Source organism: Petromyzon marinus, chromosome 23 (assembly GCF_048934315.1).
Source record: "Petromyzon marinus isolate PM22_M1 ecotype Great Lakes invasive population chromosome 23, UKy_Petmar_22M1.pri1.0, whole genome shotgun sequence".
Lineage (NCBI taxonomy): Eukaryota > Metazoa > Chordata > Hyperoartia > Petromyzontiformes > Petromyzontidae > Petromyzon > Petromyzon marinus.
Genome location: NC_133689.1, coordinates 8,522,283 through 8,543,112, shown reverse-complemented (window position 1 = coordinate 8,543,112; position 20,830 = coordinate 8,522,283). Strand labels below are relative to the sequence as shown.

Genomic DNA, 20,830 nt, shown 5'->3' with positions numbered 1-20,830 from the left:
CTAATGCAGCAACGACAGTACCATATTATCTAGATTAAACACTGGAAGGTAAATACCCGGTGTCAATAAAGTTATACAAATCTAATCACTCGCGGATTATAAAATCTTCACTTTTACATTTTGTTAATCACGTAAGGGGGGTGGGGGGAGGAAGTGTCGCAGTCCAGAGAATTTTGTGGTTATATTGCAACATTAAAATTGCTACGCAACCACTCCAACCAATGATTAATATAAGTAAACTCTTACGCAAAATAACATTTATTTTTTAGTTTCAACCTATAGGAATATACAGTACTATATTGTGTAAACAATGCAAATATTTGTATTTTATGCAGTGCTAGTTGTGTAAAAATGTTTTCATTCAGAACTTGAGTGCACAAAACACCACTTTTGATTGTGAAAAGTAACAAGCCAATTGTTAAATGTCATCAAAAAAAAGCACCCCCAGGTTAAGTTTCATTTGCTCATGCTGCATTTCTATGAAAATAGACAAACATAAAATTATTATACAATGCAAACAGAAGCCTGTTTTGTGTTTATGTGCCTTGGGCATGAATGCGATTCCGTGTCTTGTAAATTCTGGAATGAGAATGTATCTTGATTGGATTTTTAAAAAAAAAAAATTTTTTACAGCAAAATCATATTTCAAACGAAATGTTGCGATATTCCCATCGTGGTTAAACATTATGGAGTAGTGCTTTAAATGTTCTTCCAAAGGGCTATATTTATACCTTGCTAAAACGGCAGAAACACTATCCTGTTGTTTACAAGGGAAACAGAAGCACACATTCACCTAAAATCAGATCGAAAGGGATATTTTGGACATGTGCAACGGGTCCAAAGGCTTTTCCTGTTTAGTGCACCCACGCCCATGTAGTGGTGTCTATAGCCCTTACATCAGCGTTTTACACACAATTAAATTGCAGCTGTTAATACCGCTAAAGTGATTAACGCATCAGGTGTATTTGAAGTGTATCTGATGAGACAATCTACCTTTAGTGTAGGCACAGTAACAGTCAGCCAAATCCATAATTCCATATATACAATATACGGTAGCCTGGTGTGCTGTTAAAGCATTGTCACGAGTACTTGGAAGAAAGTCACATTGTACAGAATAGTCAGAATGTCAGTTTACAGTGTTGTATTCTTAATATCCTTTGTTGCACATTTATTTCATGGGAAATGCTACGTGATGCAACATACGACAGTATTTTAAAAGTAATAATCTTTGTAGCCATGCTTTTGTACATTTCATATTCCTCAGATGAGTACATCAGATAAGAATACAAAGTAATAACCATTGTGTTTTGAATATTTTACTGTTTACTGAGCAAATACAGTACATACCGGGGCAACACATCTAATACTGGTGCTATTGTTAAATAGAGTGCATGCATGAAGCAGAAATTACATCCGAACACGATTTTTATCAGTGCTACTTATACCTACCGTGAGGCTACAGAGGTCCGTACACGTGACACAACATATGTCCAACCAGTACACTCTAAACACATCACAACCAACACTCCCATTACCATTAAAAGCACAGCACTGTTCACACAAGCTGCTACATTATTATTATGGTAAACATCTCGTCAACACTGTTTCAACTTGATCGAAAATCTCGGCAACATCCATATAACAATTGTCTACCTATAATTATATCACAGTTTTAAGCAATTTACAAATATTAGTGAAGCCAAACTATTCATTTTACAGTACTACAAGCACAATTGCATCCAGTATTTGATTTTTCCATGCATGCCTAATTGGGAAGTAATAGCAATTACACAATTACTGATTTTTTTTCTACAGGATTAATTTTACATCCACAAAGAAGTCAAATTCTAAAACAAAACCAAAAGCTATTCAAAATGTAATTAAATGTTAGTCATGACTAACAGTACATGATCAGAACTATTTAGGAAAATTTTTAAATTAACACACATAACGAATGTATTTAATAAAGCAGCAGTGATGAAATTGTGTCGAATAGACTCCACTATTCAGGCTTACAAGAGAGAATATTCAAGATGGCATCATGGCCAAACCTGTTGACACCACTATCGACAGAATATGCAAATAATATTCCTCAAGTCAAAACATCTGCGGTGTACTTCAGTTTGCAACCAGTTCCGTACATATATACATATGGTCAGCAACAGGGAACTTATAAAATGGCACAATAAATATTAGGGGCATGGAATAGAATTGTGTAAAATGCCCTGAAAAAGCAAAAACCGGTTGCCCTAGTTTTAGAATAGCTGCTTCAATAAAATGACAATACACGCTGCTAGCAAAGGAGCAGTTTGAATGTGCACCCGTTAAGTTTCCACAAACTCCGTAATCCCGACGTTAAACCAATTCCTCGAGCGTACCTGAAACAAAACTTGCAGTGAAAACCACGAGCACAAAACATTTTAAGAAATCGTGGAACAAACTACACACCTTTACAGAAGCTAAAATATTCAGTGATGACTGCTTAACTTTTTTTGTAAGTTGCACGCCTCTGTCGCACTATTTAGGCCCTATTTAGGCCGTGAAATTGCACATCAAATCCATGTAAGTGTAGCTTGATGGCTGTGCAGCAGCATCAACAAGCATGACACACGTTGCCCACATTTTAAATGCAACCTCTGCTGTTTTTCTTCACATGCCGAAGCCACCTCTATGCCAGAAATCTGCTCTGGACCTAAATGGACCGACACCTACCACATACACATTTGTGTACTTATTATTTTGTTCTTTATGCCATGCAGAATAATTGGACTTATGGCTACGAGTAAAGAGTGTTCTCTGTGCTGGACACCGGCACGCCATGGTCTGTGTTTATATGCCTATGAGTTACCATACATTATCTTCCCTTATAGCTTGAGACATTGCATTTATTTGACATTTTCTCCCCCCATCCTTATCAAGGGATTCAAGTTGGACTATTTTAGTGTGCAAACCAAGCAGGATCTGATTCATAGATCACACAGCAGGATCTGATTCATAGATCAAGCAGCTATCACAGTCTTTCCATAATCTGCATGTTCTTTTGTCATTAGTCATGTATGAGTAATAAATCACTAAAACGTATTTAGGTAATGACAAAATGTTAACGAATCCAATTAATAATATCACGATGGTGGTAACATTTAAACATTAGTTTTCCAATTGTTAAATAAATGTTTTCATGTTTCCTGCCCAAGTCTTGTCTGTCACAATAATTCATAACAGCACATTTTGCAGTTCATTCTATCTTCCCAATTACCTCTTTAAAAGTTTTTTTTAAATCATTTTCAGCTAAATTCTTCCAAGACATCAAGCTTAGCTATCAATCCTACCACCCACTCACCATATTCCACATCCACCTTAACTCATTCCACCACACCAGTTAAACATCACTTAAATTAATAGTGCTACAGTGTTGAACTTTGACCCATTTCCCCAGAGGGAGTTCCAATAAATCTTGTATGATAATAATTTTTTCATTACAAAGATTAATCATTCTGATGTATATCACTCACAGAATTTGTGCATAAATTCACTAACACAACTCAAGAGGCTCTTGCCTTCATCTGTTACGTAAATATTGTGTAATGTGTTTGCGATAGCCTCTCGTGCATTAATACAGTCTCTCCAACTGCATAATTGTTGTAGCTCTACCACGTAACTTGCTTCATATTTGTCAAGCTTTACTACCTGCAGTGCTTAACTATAAGAACGTGCTACAATAGTCAATGTGCGTAAAATAAATTCGTTAAGTATTATCATTAACGGAGTATCGTGTTACCTATAGTTTGTGTTATAATCAAATGGGAGTTATTTAATCGAAGATAACATATGCTCCTGTAAACTCATGATTATGTAAATGTGGCATCCATCAACTGCAAAAGCAAAATTCATCTATCGTACGTTAACACTCGTCAATTTGTTAACAAATTGCCATCCCGATCTCAGTTCGTCACAAAGCAACCTCTTGTAGGGAAACCAATGCAAGACTAAAACGATAACGGGAAACATTAATATTGATATTAACGGTGACTGCATCCTAGGTGAGCTTAATGTCGCAAACTAAGGGAGGCGGCGGTCAGTCAAAGTCGCGATTGGAGAGCACCAGGGGAGCTACGAGAGTCCAGATGTAGAGGGAGAGACACACCCAGCTCGAACAGACCTTCACCCACACCGCCGGCCACTTGCTCGTCAGAGTCTTGAAGTCTGAGTCAGGGCTGTGGATGACACAACAATCGATCAAAGACAAAAAAAACTATCTTCAAACTAAATTTTTATTTAAAGCTTTCGTGACTGCAGTCATTCATATTCTTGGTTCTTTCGGGAAAGTCACGTTGAAGGGAAACAATAAAATATATATAAAACAATAACATTCTCTTATATATATTTTGTTTCCCTTCAACGTGACTTTACCGAAATAACCAAGAATATCTTCAAACTGTTTCTGTTAACACCTCCCCCCCCACAATACATTCGAATTTCCTTTAGCCCACCAGATGAGATGCATAGTCTATCAAAGCCATTCACACCATAGGTGTTTATAATCATTTAAAGTTAGGATATAAAGTGGCTTCGGAATTTCCACATTAAAAAAGGGGGACTATATCTTCTTGGTTCTTTCGGTAAAATCACGTAGAAGGGAAATAATAAAAATCATAAAATAAAATTCTCACGACTTTTCTGCCACAACACAAGCAGCCTTCCTCAGGTGAAGAAACATATTTGTCGGAAAGACAGCGCTTCAATGTCTTTCCAACAGTTCTGTTTCTTCACCTGAGGAAGGCTACTTGTGTTGTGGTCGAAACGTCGTGAGAATTTTATTTTATGTTTAATTTTTATTATTTCCCTTCTACGTGACTTTACCGAAAGAACCAAGAATATGAATCACTGCAGTCACGAAAGCTTTAACTCGAAATAGGGGGACTATAGATAGAAAATCATGTGATACTTCACTTCTAATTTCAGTTGCATGTCATTAGCCAATCTGAAATATGAGCTGTGAAACCAGCACGTACATGAATAATCATGACATGGAGTTTCTCTCATCCGCTTGAACACAGTTCTAAAGTATTGGCGGATCACTGATTTGTAAAAATCCCAAAACCACATAACTGCAAGATACCCAGGAGTTGACAGGACAGCAAATAGATTCATAAACCGATCTGTGCAGATCTTTGAGAATGATCCCCTCACATGACAGGTGTATTTATGCTTACCAACTTAGGTTATTGATAGGGTTTCCACATTAGCTCTGTCCATTTGTCTCGAACGTTGGGGCACGATAACTCTCACCAAGATTATCCAATATAAACACAACTTTAGGTATGAAGCTGTGTTGCTATTCGTGGGACATACTCCAGAAAAAAACTGACAAAATCAATGAAAGCATCAACGAAAACATGGAGACACAATCGAGCAGTGACAGGACCTGCATCGGGGTCCCAGCCCTCCCGGCTGAAGCACGCCCTCCCTGGCAGAGTCACTATCCGAGCCCTGTTATGTCTCGTCGTGACATATTAAAAAAAAAAATCAAAAGATTTTTTATTACCATTTTTGAATTTGATCTGCTAAGGCTCACTGAGCTGCATCACTCCTTTTCAGAAGCGACCTGGCCACAAATGATAGCTCAATGAATTGGCCTATCATGTGGAAATTTAGAGCAGCCAAATACTCTAAACGCGTGTTTCTAAATGTGGAGGGAAAAACTGGAGGACCCCGGAAATAAATCCACGTGACCAGGGGAAGAACATGAAAACTCGAAATATATACAAGTGTCAGGATCGGGATCGAACCCACGACCTTCTTGCATACCAGGCGAGGTGGTTAACATCCTGCCACCAAAACTATGGATGTACTGCTTCCCGCCTGTCTAGTTCGAGTGCTGTTATCGCTAATTAACACTTCCGAAGACATCTATATTGATTTGAAGCTTTCGTGACTGCAGAAATCCATACTCTGTGGTTCTTTCGGTAAAGTCACCTACGAGACTTTGCCGAAAGAACCAAAGAGTATACATGTCTATATGTTGGAGAGCATTACAAAATCCATGCAGGCGTATGATTTTGCTTCCTTGCTCTTGGTACTTTAGTTTTATCTCATTCCTAAAACAAGAAATAGTCAAACATTCCAATGCCGAACCCTTAGGACAAAGCATCCTGATGTGAGGTTTTGCAAGATAATCCATTATTATGCATCAAAACAGACAGAACATGTTGCAATCGCCTGGGTAAATTACCAGACAGTTTTTGCCCACAACTGGGAAATTAAAACGAAGCAGACAGCACTCAGACGAGACCGCGCCCTATGCTCCTCACCTGTACCAGTTGGTGAGCGTCATCATGATGTAGAGCGAGGCGAGGAAGAGCATGAAGTGGAAGAAGGAGTAGCTATACTGCACTCCGTCCCGTTCGTTGTCCAAGGCGCGGCGTGAGCCAGCGCCGCCGCCCTCCCTCCCGTCCTCGGCTGAGCTCCCCGAACTCGCGTCATCGATGAGCGTGGCGTCGCCGCTCGACAGCGTCAACTTGCTCACCTGGCTGTTGTTGGACGTGCGGATGCTGTGGGAAGGGGAGGCAGCGAGCAGGGGGGCGGACGTGAGCACTCCCCGATGTTCAAGTGTTGTCGCCAAATCTAACGACGGCAGCGCATTGAAAGAAAGTAGAGTTGGGACAATTAACCCTTTCCCATTCTGATGACATACTTGTATATATGTCGACGTTATCGGAACAGAATTCGGAAGACAATGTAAAATAAGATAACTTTATCAGTACGTCTTCAGGTCGGAAGGTGTACTGAGACTCCCCACCACAAGGCCATGCGGGAGGGCATGTGGCACAGTTATTAGAGTGCGGCCGTGTTGCTACAGTTCTCGGCGGCGAGTAAAAACAACGGTGCCATGCCTCTCTAAATAAAATTCATGCTAACCGCTTGCGCGTTCCCGAGATTCAGCGGTGAACGGGACCCCACCCTGCAACTTGCAGATGTCTCGGAACAAGAAACAGTTAAGTCGATTAATTTAATTCATTCGTGGAAAATCGTAATCTACTACTTTTTCGATCCATTGCTCGGGGCCCTTCATGAAAAGGCAGTCGTCGTCGTCGTCCCCCCACCCCCCCCTCAAATAAAAATCCTCCCTCTCGAATATGGGGAACCCCCTACAAGCCACGCCCAGCGTGACATGGCTGAGAAAGCAAATTATATCACCGAGCGTGAGCAACACTTCCCATCCAGCTGCACATGGAGTCTTCACCCGAGAAGTGCAGTATTTTGCACGCATTATTCAAAAACAATTACCTAGAAACGTACGAACAGACAAACTTAGATAAAGCACCGAAGAAGAGCAAAAAAAAACGTGAAAATCGAGCGTGCAACGCGGCAACTTCCGAAAAACAGTATGATGCCAGTGTTGGCGCAGATTGATTCCTGTGCGACGCAGCCGCGGATCTGACTGCAACACCTGGAGTAGAGGATGCACAGCAAGTAAATGGCCAGCCCCACAATGCTCTGGGCATCCCACCACTGCGCGGTTGGCGCGGGGGCCGTGGGTGTAACGGAACCGTTGGTCGAGACGGGCACCAGGCTCTGCTGAAGGAAGTTGAGCAGGCTGGGGTTGCACTTCCGCTCTGCCATAATAAGGACAAACAACAAAAAAACCACGCAAACATTATAAAACAAAAATGCTGACTTGAGGAAAACAACTGCGAGCAGACCAAAGTACTTCACTGAGCGACGGTAATGTGGCAAGATTTAATCGACAATGAAAAACTCACCCACATTGAACAAAATCGTACAAAATGAATGGAATGGATTGCCTCGTGCTAAGATTTTTAAGCAATTTATCTTGGAAAATAAACAAATCATGCAACCTGCTGAAAGTGTAAAGCCTCTCTTTCACACACGTACGCCATGGGATGCCGAGGTCATTTCACACAGTGAGCTCTCAAGTGGTTATATAAAGGGCTGTAAAGGAATTAATCCTGATGTTAACATCCACGAAATGCATGCTTCCCAGAGAAAGAATCCCCTGCACTAATATATGAACAACACAGTTACAATGATTAAAATGCCACGAATAAGTGGCTTGTGGTAATTATTGTTACAGAATTATTCAAAGGCTGTACAGGAGATGTTCTTTTTTGGCAATTCTTAGGACTACCTTGGAGCCCATATGAACTAGGAGCCAAGCAATCATAAGTGATGGCCTTACCAGGCTCATTAGTCATGGCCGACCAGGTGAGGTACATGGTGTAGAGAGTGATGATCGACGACTGCAGGAGGCCAGAACGTGGCTGGACTTCCTGGAAGAGAATTGCATGTAATTTATGAACCGTGATACACAAAAGGCACCGATCCCTTAAGCCAGTGTTTTTTTATTGCAAGGTGCACTGGCCGCTGGCGGCCCCTGGTGGCCTTTAGCGCGGACCCTGACGTGCGGCCCCGACAATACACAAGTGAATCATTTGGCGGGACCCCGGGGTCCCGCAAAAAATCAGGTCAATAATTATTATTTTTCAGTCCGCACACACTCGTGATCCCGACAGCAACGCGCCGCCCGCCCAGACTCGCCGTGTCAACAAGCGCCAGCAGCAGCAGCAGCAGCAGGCGATCACCACGATGGGAGTCACCCCACCGGCCAAACGCGAGCCCCGGGGGGCGTCCGCCGCAGTCGCGCGCGGCGACGACGCCCTCCGGTCAGCCGTCGATCCTCAGCCTCTTTGCCAAGGCGAGCCCCGCCCCCCCAGGCGGTGAATTTAACGTGTTTATGTAATTTTTCAACTTTTTACGAAACTTAGTGACCCGAGTAGCTCTCGACGAGGCCAATCCATTGACACTAGTTTTGTTGTCGGTAAGGCAACAAGACTCATGTCGCTACGCGGTTTTTCACACCCCGGGGGCAGTGATGGGACGCCGGGGTCCCGCCAATTGCTTCAAATGTGAAAACACCCCATCATGCTGTCCAACCCAATGGTTTCAAATGTGTGGCGGCCCTCACACTGATGATGTCTTCTCGGCAAAAAAAGGCAGTGTTATGAACGAATGTGTTTATTTCTTTCCCAGTTTGTGCACCACGGCCAATGGCAACAGCATCACCAAATAATATTTTTTTATTAAGCTTCATACGAGCTGTTAAAAATATTGTAATACATTACGTAACCAAAATAATGATCGCGTTTATATCCACATCTGAGTAACGTTTCACCCATTAATTGTCCGCAACGTATCAAAGTGTGCCGTGTGATAAGCAGGAACCAAATGCTGCAGGCCCAAGGCTGTCGAGAGGCGAGTTACGGCATTTAAAATCACCTGGACCCGAGGGAGGATGGAGACGGTGGAGGCAATGATGCACAGGATCAGGTTAAAGCTGATGAAGAATTTGTTCATTGCGCAGGCATCGCTCGTCGTGTAGAAAATGTAGAAGAGCACGATGGCAGTGAGAGATAGCATGTAGTTGATTCCAGTCACCGACAGCAAAGCTGCAATCAAGAGGAACATCTTAAAAGGTAAAACAATTATATCCCCCCCCCCCCCCCGCCCATACTGTGTTCAGACCATTGCGGAAAAAACGTAATTAATTGGTATTTAATCTACTTATTCACACAAACATCCCTTTTTTAAATTCCCATCCCCTTATTCTACTGGATATCTGTGAAAACTGCTCACTGTTCATATAAACCTACCATTAAAATTATAGACTGATCATTTCTTTGTCAGTGGGCAAACGTACAAAATCAGCAGGGGATCAAATACTTTTTTCCCCTCACTCGTAGGTTACCATCTCCCTTCCATCAGTATGAGATGCAGTACCTGTCTGGATCTTTCGCAGACCAGTACGACATTTTGTGTTGGAGAATGGCAATGGAAGCAGATATCAGAGCTACCTCTAAAATCCCATCAGGCATCAAGTGACCTCTAGTTCACAAGAAGGGGGAAACTTTTTAACCCACCGTATTATGCTTTTTTACAAAGAAAATCCTCATTGAGTTTCAACTCTTTTCCAGGAGCCTGCCAAAAACTTGAATGCTTCATTAATGCTTCTGTACATCAAGATACAATGTGTTGAAATATGCTCTATTACATAACACTACTGTAATGCCAGGTTCCAACTGGTTCAACTTTTGTATCCTGGAAATTATATATCTATATAAAAAAAGCTTTACGCACTCAATGCAGGCTTTGACGATGAATGTTTTTTAGTATTAGAAACTTTATGATTGATTGTGCTTTAATGACGACTTTAAAGCATTACTTGGTTGCGATTTGTAAAATGCTAAGATTTGTGTTATAAGCTCATCTCAAATGGAATACTTCCCTGCTGTTTTGCAGCCCACCATCTATATGCTACTCTGTTGATGACTTCACCGCTGCATAGGGGAGAAATGCACTTCCAGATTCAAAAGTAGGTTGTCCTTTTGAGGTGTTTACACTTTTACGATGCCATGAGCTATTATTAAATCACATCAACTGACACAAGTGACATGAAGGACACTGGTGAGGTTAAAAGGGTGTGAACTTATATGTAAGATAATAATCCCAAGTTAAGATTTAATCATTTAAGGAGATACTATCATTAGAAACAACCAAGGCAGAACCCAAATGTGGGCTTTGGCTTTAAAATATGAAACTTTTTTTATTTTAGCAGGTAAGGGCCACTGAGCTATATAGCTCTTTTTCAGAAGCGGCCTGGCCACAAATGATAGCTCAACGAAGTGGCCTATCACGTGGAAACTGAGAGCAGACAAATACTCTAAACGCGTGTTTCTAAGTGTGGAGGGAAAAACCGGAGGACCCAGAGAAAAAAAAAAAAATCACGCAACCATGGTGAGAAGATGCAAACTCCAAATTTACAGGTGTCAGGGTCGGGATCGAACCCACGACCTCCTGCATACCAGGTGAGGTAGTTAAACATCTTGCCACCTTGGCATCTCAGGTTATGCAATTCGGCATGGGGAGACTCACCTGCATACCAACACCGTGAATTGCCCTCCTCCATTCGTTCCACCCATGACTCGTTCCACGAGTGGGCAAAGTCAATGAGCAGTACAAGCTGGATAAGGATGAAGCAGAAGGCTCCGGACATTCCCATGTAGAACCACACTGTGTGGGTGAAGAATGAGGGAGCGAGGCAAAAGTCGAAATCTTGAGCACATGCAAGCAACACTGCATCACATATTTTTAATCACACTTGTTTACAAGTAACTTTTCACAAAGTCTTAACACTTTTTTCCAGAGGGTCCTGATAGCATTTCGGAGTGGGGGTGATATTGTGATGTGTAATCCTAATTGAGTAATTTGCAGGTACTGTTTCATCATTGGGATGTTTGGCCAATACCAGTTATTGTTTTTAGCTTTGGGAAGGGACTGGAAAACCCAGAGGAAACCCAGGTGTTACCACCGTGCCACCTGTATGCCATAAAAAAAAAACAGGTGAACACACAAATATATAATTTTTTAAACCATAAAGATTTTGCAAAGTGCCGGATATATTTTCACGACACTGGTCAGTGCGGGTTGGTGGAGGCATGGAGGATAGATCTGGAAACATAGAAGTGCAGTATAACATATTTTGATGAAACTGCCACGACATAGTGCCACAGCCGGATAACAATATGTGCATGGTGATAACCCATCCCAGCATTATTCAGGATTAACACTCCTTATCTGATGACAATGGGCAACATTGGTAGTCATTTAGTTATAAGCATATACCGTACATGTCTAGAAATATGAACCTTGCCAGCCACATCCTTTATTAAAATTTTGCTCAAATTTCTACTTGTGGGAAAGCAAATTTAGAAAGGCATAAGAATTTTACAATGTTTGTACAAATATCCATGTACACACAATCTATAAACATTATTCAATTAAGTAAAACATTCCAAAGCACATCAATTAATGAAATAGGTGAACTATTTAATACCATTCTAAATTTGAAGTTTTCGTGACTGCAAGGATCCATATTCTTTGGTTCTTTCAGTAAAGTCACGTAGGTGAAAAAATAAAATAAATTAAATCACGACGTTTCGATTGCAACACAAGCAATCGTCATCAGGTGTGACGACCCCCTCTCTGACTTATTTAACTGCCCTAACTCTGGCATCTCTTCCACTTCAGTAAAACATTTTTTGCTGTGGTTGTCACACCCGATGATGAGTGCTTGTGTTGCAATCGAAATGTCGTGATTTAATTTATTTTTTCACCTACGTGACTTTACCGATAGAACCAAATAATATTTAATACCAATTAATTTTATTGTATATGGCTCTATGAAAAGCAACTTAAAAATTACGTGCAGATCAGCGAGCCAGAAAATGGCTTCAGTTGACGTGCAGTGGATCGCTTCAATGCCTCCGTAGAATTCACAGTGGTTCACTTTTTGGTTGAATGTCTGTAGAAGTTTATATAATATGCACGATGGGCTTTCTTTTGAATTTACACTTGTGAAGGTCATGTAAAAATCTGCCATGAGACCATGTGGCTTCTATTTAAACTGAATGATTGTTTTAAAGGCAGATTACATTCCAAAGGTTCTTTGGTGAGATGAGCGACAAATCTGCCACATTTCTCTGAGTAACTAAAGCCCAAATGTACAAGAGCTCTGGCAGCGCTCAAGGACGATTTGCGTGATGTTAGGTGGTAGTGGTTGATTAGATTTCGTATCTCTTTGTCAAGAGGTGTATTTGGATGGAATTGTATTGATGGATAGCTATTCGCTCTCTCAAGATCTCAGGAGAAGAGACATTATCTCTCCAATTGTGATTAACAATCACCGTCTTCAAATACAAATGTATACAGAAGCTTTATATAACTGCAAAATACTGTTTTGTGTAAATGTATTGTGTTGTAAACAAAGATGCATTACCAGAAGTGAAAGACCCTTCTGGAATATAGAACGCGCCAACTGTGATGGCCACCATTGCAGCAAACTTGAAAAACCAGAACCTGCAAAGGAAAGAAATGTTTACACTTTGTAAATATCCCCAGTTTAGCCAGTTAGACTGACGTGGCAAGTGTTGTTACTTACCACCTACAAAGGCCCGGCACGGCAAATCTGGGAGGTGGGGCCAGTACTACACCTGGTTACTTTTTGTCTCTCTACTGCTGATGTTCATAGAATGCACTCTCATTCAAGGTTGAGTAAACCTATGGGAGGCACACTACGGTTCAGATTCCACTTATTATTCATTTAGGCATATTAATCTAAATTTGTGGTGTATTATATTTAGGCTGCACGGTTGCTTTCAGAACGCAGGTCACGATGAAATTCTAGCGACACATACCCATTGTGCAGTGGAGCACGTGGGTCACGGCTGGACCGCACACCCACGGTGATGAGACAAAAGAGCAGGAAGAACATGGCCATCCCAAAGCACACGCGGTACACGGCCTTGAACCCAACCAGCACATCACAGTTCACGTAGCCATGCACCCCAGGCACCTGTGTGCCCATGCCTCCCTCGCAGAAGCCGGGGATCTGTGAAAAAAACACATGGCAAAGACAACATTATAGGCAGGATACACACGCTTGTGAATGTTCCTTTTCATTTGATTTTTGGAAAAGTGCGTGCCAATTTCCCCATTAAGAAGAACGAGGAAAATCACGAAAAGGTGATATGTTTTAGCCGACTGGTCAAGATAATACTCTTGCCATGGTGGTGACAAGACCAAGTGGGAGTGCATTTGGCTGCTTATTGCAGAGGTCCGCAATTCGAGTCCAGCGGCTGCCCTGGTTGATTAAACCAGGTTCATTATGCATCATCTGCTTCACAGCGGACATTAAAGAATCCTGTCATTCATCAAAAGTGTATTATTATTATTATTATGACGCTTGTTTATCCAGAAAAGCCTCAGTAACTTGTAGAAAAGATGTGTTGCACATCGTGCCACCGTACCACTCACCTGCTTTAGGCGCACTTCCACACCTGGCGAAAGCATAATGCAGGCGACAGCAGTTCCAAGCAGAAGGAGCATGGCATAGACGAGGCGGGTGATGGTGGAGTTGTTGCCGCTGGGGCAGCACGCGCACAGCAGGCATGGGGCACTGCTGCAAAGGCACGGCACCTGTGTACACATGTAAAGCACACAGACGTTTATAAAAAAAAAATACATGTACACGTACAGCCCTCTTGTCAATCCACTACTGGCTGACGGCCTCCCCGCTCCATGCAGGTTATGGGGGGGGGGCTATTCGACCATACTTCACGAAGCTGATCAGTCCGTGTTTTTCAAGGCAGGGAGCATTATGTGGGAAAATTGCAGTACAACAATGGATTTTGCTGCACTACCTTCTACTGAAAACGCATCCCTGCAGCAGCCAACAACACCTGTTTTGCGCATGGTGGTCGTCCATCTAAGCATTGTCTAAACTCAACGTCCATCTAAGCACTATCTAAACTCAACGGCGCTTACCAGACTGGGTGAATAGCAGGTGATTTGGTCAGGAAATACCGTATTGAATTGTAATTAACTAGCTCGAGGTTTAACTGATTTGCCTGCTGTTATCACCAGGGCTCGACTGTCATAAGCATTTAGACAACAAACTGTCAGTTTTTCTTTAGTAGTTCAATATACCGTAGTATTAATAAAAATCCATGAGTGTTTTTTACACTGGGACATTGGGATACATGCTTTTAGGGTACGTAATGTAAAGGTGTTTTTCTATAACACGCTTTTATTTAAGCACCAAAGCATATTAAAAATGTAAGTCACGCTCATAAAATGGATTGTGCAATGTTTGTAAAACTTGGGGCTTTTTACATATTTGTTCAATAATATTAATTTTATAATCTACTAGCGTTTAATTAAGTCTGAAGATTCAAGTTCAGCAGGGTACTGAATATTGAGATATTTAACCATTTCCTTTGTGAAAATGTTTTAACATTTTGGGACGAAAGCAGTGACTGCAGAAAACATACGAGGCGATAACAGGAATAGGTCTTATTATTTTGTTGTTTCTCTTCAACGTGACTTTACCGAAAAAAACTAAGAATATGAATTACTGCAGTCACGAAAGCTTTAAATCAAAATTTAGGAATAGGTCTGTATTGTCAAGTTTACTGACCCATTTACTGTATTTACATCATCTGCCAACATCGCACGGCATAAGGTTTGGTACTTTTTAACACTGCCACCTTTGACTTAAGTTCATTTTTTTAATGCGTAAAAGTGTAAATCCATTATTCATATTCATGACTTCCAAGAACATACAAGGTGGTCCAGATCTCTTGTGACCCCCAATCCATTGACCCCTAACATGTCATGCCTTTGCACATTCATTTATGTTTTTAATAAACCTTACCTTCAAATATTACGTTTTAGAGACTTAAATGGGGATCACCTGACATCTGGACCACCCTGCAGAAATGAAACTTGTGGAACGAGGCATTCATTTAAATTTGAGATGCAAGTCGCACGTGCGGTTAACATGCTGAATAACAAACGGATTAAAGGCTGGTCATTTTACCCTGTAATCAGACTTGCTAAATAGTTAGTAAACCCTACGACCCCGAGAACCGCAGTATACTGCATTGCAAGATGCTAGAAACACTGCATTGACATTGTGCCAATGTATACTCCATGTGGTATATTTTTAAATGTTTGTATTCGTGCCATTACGTAGTGAGTGTTCGCTACGTATGCGTCACTTGACACGAGATGCCCCAACAAGGAATTATGCAGGTAAACACATGTAAATAACGCAAACAATGCGTTACCGCGCAACGAATAAGCCATCAGAAATACGCCAAATTAAAACCAAATATCCGCAACTTACTCAACTGGGAATGTACATAGCAATCATCGCCTCCCCTACTGGGAATAGTTGGCAGGACCCGCCTGAAAACAGCCAAGTGAGGCTTTCCTGGCCAAACAGGCGTAACAATAACAAATGTACAGTAATGACTGCAAACGTCCTACTCAAATTGTAAATGTTGTGGGTTTACTCTCCAATACACCGGTGTGCTGAAGCAGTGACTAATTGACACGTTTTGCTTACGTGACAAACCTTACTAATTGACTGTGTCGGGTGGTGGTGGTGGTTTAATGACACATTTATATTTACGCGATCTAACCCAAAATAACAACCAAAAAAACATTTTTTTTATGAATGGAACTAGTTATATTACTATTATTTACAGTACGAACTGCATTATTTACAATACAGCCATCATTATTTACAAAACAGTCTGCATTATTTGCAGCACTGTAAAGTAATGATCGCATTGTTTACAGTAATGACAACAATATTTACAAACAATGTTCTTTACAAGTTACTCCTACGCAGGTTGCAATAATCAGCATATTATTTACAATGACAGCAGTTTGCAATGCAATACAATACTGCATTGTTTATATATAGTGTCTTCGAGAACATATTTCCATTGACATTGTTGAAAACATTTTCACGGTGCTTCTTGTATTACACTGTTAAATTATTAATAAATTGCCTACTATAATGAGCGCATTGTACGTAAAACAACCATACAATATTGCTTTATTAAATGCCACAGCCGAATACGAATATTGAAATTAGGCCATGCCATCACATGCTACAGCATAAGTACCGCATCAGGGGCTGTCGTTTTTAACATAAATTCAGAGCCTCAACAACCAAGACGTGCTGTAAAAATAATCTTAAATATGCCATAACGGGTAACTCACGGTCAGAATTCCACTACCGCCAAAACCCCACCCCCGTTCCCGCCCGGGCACAGCCGCAGCTTTTCCCGCAGAGAAACCAGACAAGACCGCAGGCTTTCTAACCGCCTGGGCCTCATCGCGTTTGCGCCGCACCTTACATGTACCGCGGATCAAAAGGAACCCGCTCGGACCCGAGAAACAATCGCGACAAATAAACACGCTTGTTTTACCCAGCTTGCGGCGGAGAGCAGCCCCAGAACGCCTCCCATGTTGGTGTTGAGTGTGGCTGTAAGAGAAAAAAAAACCCTCTCTCTCTTGTTTACGTCAATGCGCGCCTATATTGACGAGATGGGTTCGCGCGAGTTTGGATTTCCCACAGCGGATAAGCCAACCCACGGGGCTGCGAGTCCCGAACATTGCCCGCGCACGGCGCGCCTATGTGCGGTGGGAAATACAGAGCCGTGCGCGATGACGTGATAGTTGCCGCGAGAGCCCGCCCCCCACTACCTCCCCCCCACTACCTCCCCCCCACTACCTCCCCCCCACTACCTCCCCCCCACTACCTCCCCCCCACTACCTCCCCCCCACCCGCCTCCCGTTGACGCGGCCGCTGCTTTCAATAAAGTTATACGGAATCCGAATCTTTATTTAGACTGGAGGAATCCGATGAGCTATAAAGCTCTTTAACGCACGTGTCCAGTAAAGGGCGGGTTAGAACGTTGCAACAATGAACAATATAAAATAAGACGACAGGCGTTCAAAGTATAGGAAATGTAAACAAATCACTTATCATGTGGAACATGTATATCAGCTAATAATCTAAACAATTTAAATGAATGGTTCTAGATGTGGATTAGAAGACGCACCACCAAAACCTTGCACCCAGTGCCAGCAATTGTATCCACCACGACGCTTGTGCCAGGGCAAGTGCACTCAGAGGCCACGTGAAGTGTCGAAGGCCCGCTGGCAGAATATCACGGGACAGACCCAAGTGCCATGGGTTGGCTGACTGGAATGACTGGCTGATGCACCAGCTGTGCCCCCTACTGTGCCAACTCGCTACATTTTACCCGCCCAGCACTCCGTTCGTTGTTGTGAGCGTCGCTCTTCCGCCCTTCGTTGTTGCTGGAGGGCGACTGCCTCCAACTGCCCAGTAGCAGCGTCCTTCACACCAACCTCCTTCACATAAGCTGCTCTTGACACCGCTGGTACCATTCGCCATCAGCAAGTCCAACCTTGACCTTCTGCACCGCATCTGTCCATCTCTTATCTAGCCCGTGCCGCGCCCATTTAGCCCCATTTATTTGGCCAAACATGAGCTGCTCGGGCATGCAGGCTACATGACCCAACGAACGCAGCCTCCTCACCTGCCGGAGGGGCTCACAGATGGGATTGTGTACATATCTTTCAAAGATCTGTGAGCTCACACAATCCAATCTGGTTAAATCTAGGATGGATCGTAGGCATGCTATCCTGAACGTTTCAAACTGGCGCAGATGTTCCTTCAGAGAGGGCTCCACCTTTCACAAGTGTCGAGATAAGTGGCCGAGAAGACCCAGAGCATTGCATGGAGCGATGGACCAAGTAGCTTCCTCACAGCATTACGCGGCTAATGGAATGACAATGGTGCTCTCCTGATTCGGAGTGAGACCTTTACTGCCAAACCGAAGCTGGTCATAAGCATACTACCCAAGTACGGAAACTTCCCCATAATTCATGGGGAGCGGGGGGAGGGGAGCATTCAATGACATAAAATACCCAGGCAGGTGCTTTGTTTTCTGTGGGGCTTATGGCAAGGCCCCATCTCCTAGTAGCACGCTCCAGGTTCAGCAGTAGCATCTCCAACGCAGTGGGCAGCAATTGCCAAATGACACTATGTAACACAATTTTTGTTCCTGGGTAGTAAGTGTTATTTCGTAATTGCTTATGCCTAAAAAGCATAGACAATGGCTGTTATTCCCCACAAACTTTGCTTTTGTGACCAGGACAGTGATATTTTGAAATTTACCTATTTATTTAAGTCAGAAAAATGAACATGTATTTATACTAAAGTATTACAAAAATGACAACAAAAAATTTAGAAGTGAGTAGTTTTTCGATGGTTACGATTATACTGTAAATCACTTTCACGAATCAGCCCCCTAATGTACTCCCATCATGTTCTCGTTATACTGTCCTCAGCTCCACCTCTAAAATTGTCATCTGGATCTACGTCTTCCTTGCTCTCTGACTTGCTGCTTTCTTCTGAAGACGGCTGCTCTCTCTCCGGAGGAGTGGGTACGGGGAGCTCATGGCAGTGTGGCACCGGGGCGATGGATGAAGGAAAGTCCGGATACGTGATAGCAGGTGCATTCTTGCCAGTCGCACATTTGGAAGGGTCCACCATGCAGAAGTAGCAGTTGCTTGAGTGGGCAGTGGGTTTCCGCCAAATTCTTGGGATAGCGAACTTCATGGCTCTCTTTCCCCTCTTTACCATCCAACAAAAATACATTTATTTCACCCATTACTAATGTGTAAGAGATTCTTGCAAAAAAAATCCTATATGATATAGTTTTTCAATAACATTGGAAATTTATGAAAAATGTAAAATTAAAAACTTTTACAATTTCGAAAATGTTAACAAATTTTATAGCATACAATTCCGAGCAGCAATTGTTCATCTTATCTTCCAGAGTGTTTTTGCATTGCTCGCTGGTGAAATGAGGTACCCAGGGTTTGTTTTGATCCCTGACAGGCATGCCGAAATATGCCTTGCAGGCCTCACACATCTTAGCAGATGCTTCCACAGAGTACTTTTTCGCTCTTGTCTTGATAAATTGGCTGCAGACATCGCAAAATGTTTCTGCCAGATGCTTGCAGCCTCTTGATGCCATCTCAGAAAAATGCAAATATGTATCCACTGAGGCAGCTGGAACTGAACTTAACTGGTGGGCTTAAGGCCCCTGTATTTATACTACTACTAGCGTGAAGTACCCGGCGTTGGCCGGGTCTTAATTTTTTTTTAAAACTACTCTTAAAAATCTAACAGCAGTGCGTACTTACTGCAGTGGTACCTGCTATGATTACAACAGTGCATACCGACTGTGGTGGTATCTGGTATGATTACAGCAGTGCATACTGACTGTGGTGGTACCTGCTATGATTACAGCAGTGCTTACCGACTGTGGTGGTGCCTGCTATCACTACAATAGTACATGCTGACTCTAAAACAGTATTTATGGACTCTATAGCACAAAGTACTTTCCTGACAAAGTGGCGTGGTGAGGCATAGTCCCGTGTAGAGCCTCCGGCCTCGCCTTGATTGTCCAGCCGGCCGAGGTGGCACCTTTGCAGGCTGGGGCTGGGCTGCTACCCCTGACCCCCCCACCCCAGCCACGATCTCTCCGGCCGCTCTGCAGTAATATCTACGGCCTATAGTGATAGCATCTAGCAAGTGTATAGTAGTAATAACTGCACGCATCGGGTTGGGGGGGGCATCACACAGTGAAGAATTAACGTCAGCGTTTAGTGTATTTTTATAGCATTTTTAACGCGAAAGAAAATGTCCCCCTCACTCCCACCGAAAGCGTTCGACTTGGCATGCCCCCCCCCCCCCCACCAAAGGCGCGTGAATTGGTATGGTCGTGCACGATCACACTAAATCGCTAATTAAACTAATTTTAAGTTGATGGATGTGAAAAAGGAATAGCGCTTGCTCACCGTGGGGCTTACGGCGTGGTATCTGGCTATTTTTTTTTACATAAACCCCACCGTTGTAGAGGCAAATCGTTCGCAAGCACGCGAACACACAAACAAGCCCACAAACAGACAATTTTTTACTTATAGATGTAGTGGAGTATGAAGGTGTGTTGTGGAAACTGCACGATTGCATGATCACACGGACAGTGTGGGTTTATCTGGGGTCAGCCTATGGAGAAGGCGTAAACAGTGTGGGCCGTCTTAGGACAGCCAGGTGCAAAGGCTGAAATGATGAGGTAACGGTTGGGCCAATTAAGACAGAGGATTAGCAACGGCGGTGATTGGCTGTGGCTGTTGTAAAGGGCGAGGAGGCATCGGGATGTCTGGAGAAGGACAGGTGTTTGAGGACGTGAAGCGTGCGGAGGCACGCGGGCCAATTAATTAGCGATAATGAGAATGGGGATAAATTGGGGGAGACACAGATGTGGGTTGGAGTTGGGAGCTGGACAATGAAGACGCAGAG

General features: G+C 42.7%; 1 protein-coding gene across 2 annotated transcripts; it reads right to left on the bottom strand.

The window, feature by feature from the left end:
- Window positions 1–1,300: 1,300 nt before the first annotated feature.
- LOC116945265 (serine incorporator 1-like) lies at window positions 1,301–17,018 on the bottom strand. 2 transcript variants are annotated; one of them, XM_032959641.2, is made up of 10 exons: window positions 16,860–17,018; window positions 13,891–14,052; window positions 13,272–13,465; window positions 12,854–12,933; window positions 10,951–11,088; window positions 9,298–9,467; window positions 8,201–8,291; window positions 7,451–7,616; window positions 6,312–6,551; window positions 1,301–4,214 (listed from the first exon to the last, which is right to left on the bottom strand). In XM_032959641.2, the coding sequence occupies exons 1-10, from the start codon at window positions 16,896–16,898 to the stop codon at window positions 4,076–4,078; spliced, it is 1,419 nt and encodes a 472-aa protein (XP_032815532.1). In that variant the 5' UTR covers window positions 16,899–17,018; the 3' UTR covers window positions 1,301–4,075. The 2 variants fall into 2 exon arrangements, with proteins under 2 accessions (XP_032815532.1, XP_032815534.1); XM_032959643.2 differs by having other exon boundaries at window positions 7,511–7,616.
- Between the last annotated feature and the right edge of the window lie 3,812 nt (window positions 17,019–20,830).

Coding starts and splice junctions, on each gene's coding strand:
- LOC116945265 (XM_032959641.2), bottom strand. CDS start 16,898: ATGGGAGGCGTTCTGGGGCTGCTCTCCGCCGCAAGCTGG. Junction 14,053..16,859: donor TGCTCTCCGCCGCAAGCTGG/GTAAAACAAGCG, acceptor ATGTGTACACAG/GTGCCGTGCCTTTGCAGCAG. Junction 12,934..13,271: donor CGTGCTCCACTGCACAATGG/GTATGTGTCGCT, acceptor TTTCCTTTGCAG/GTTCTGGTTTTTCAAGTTTG.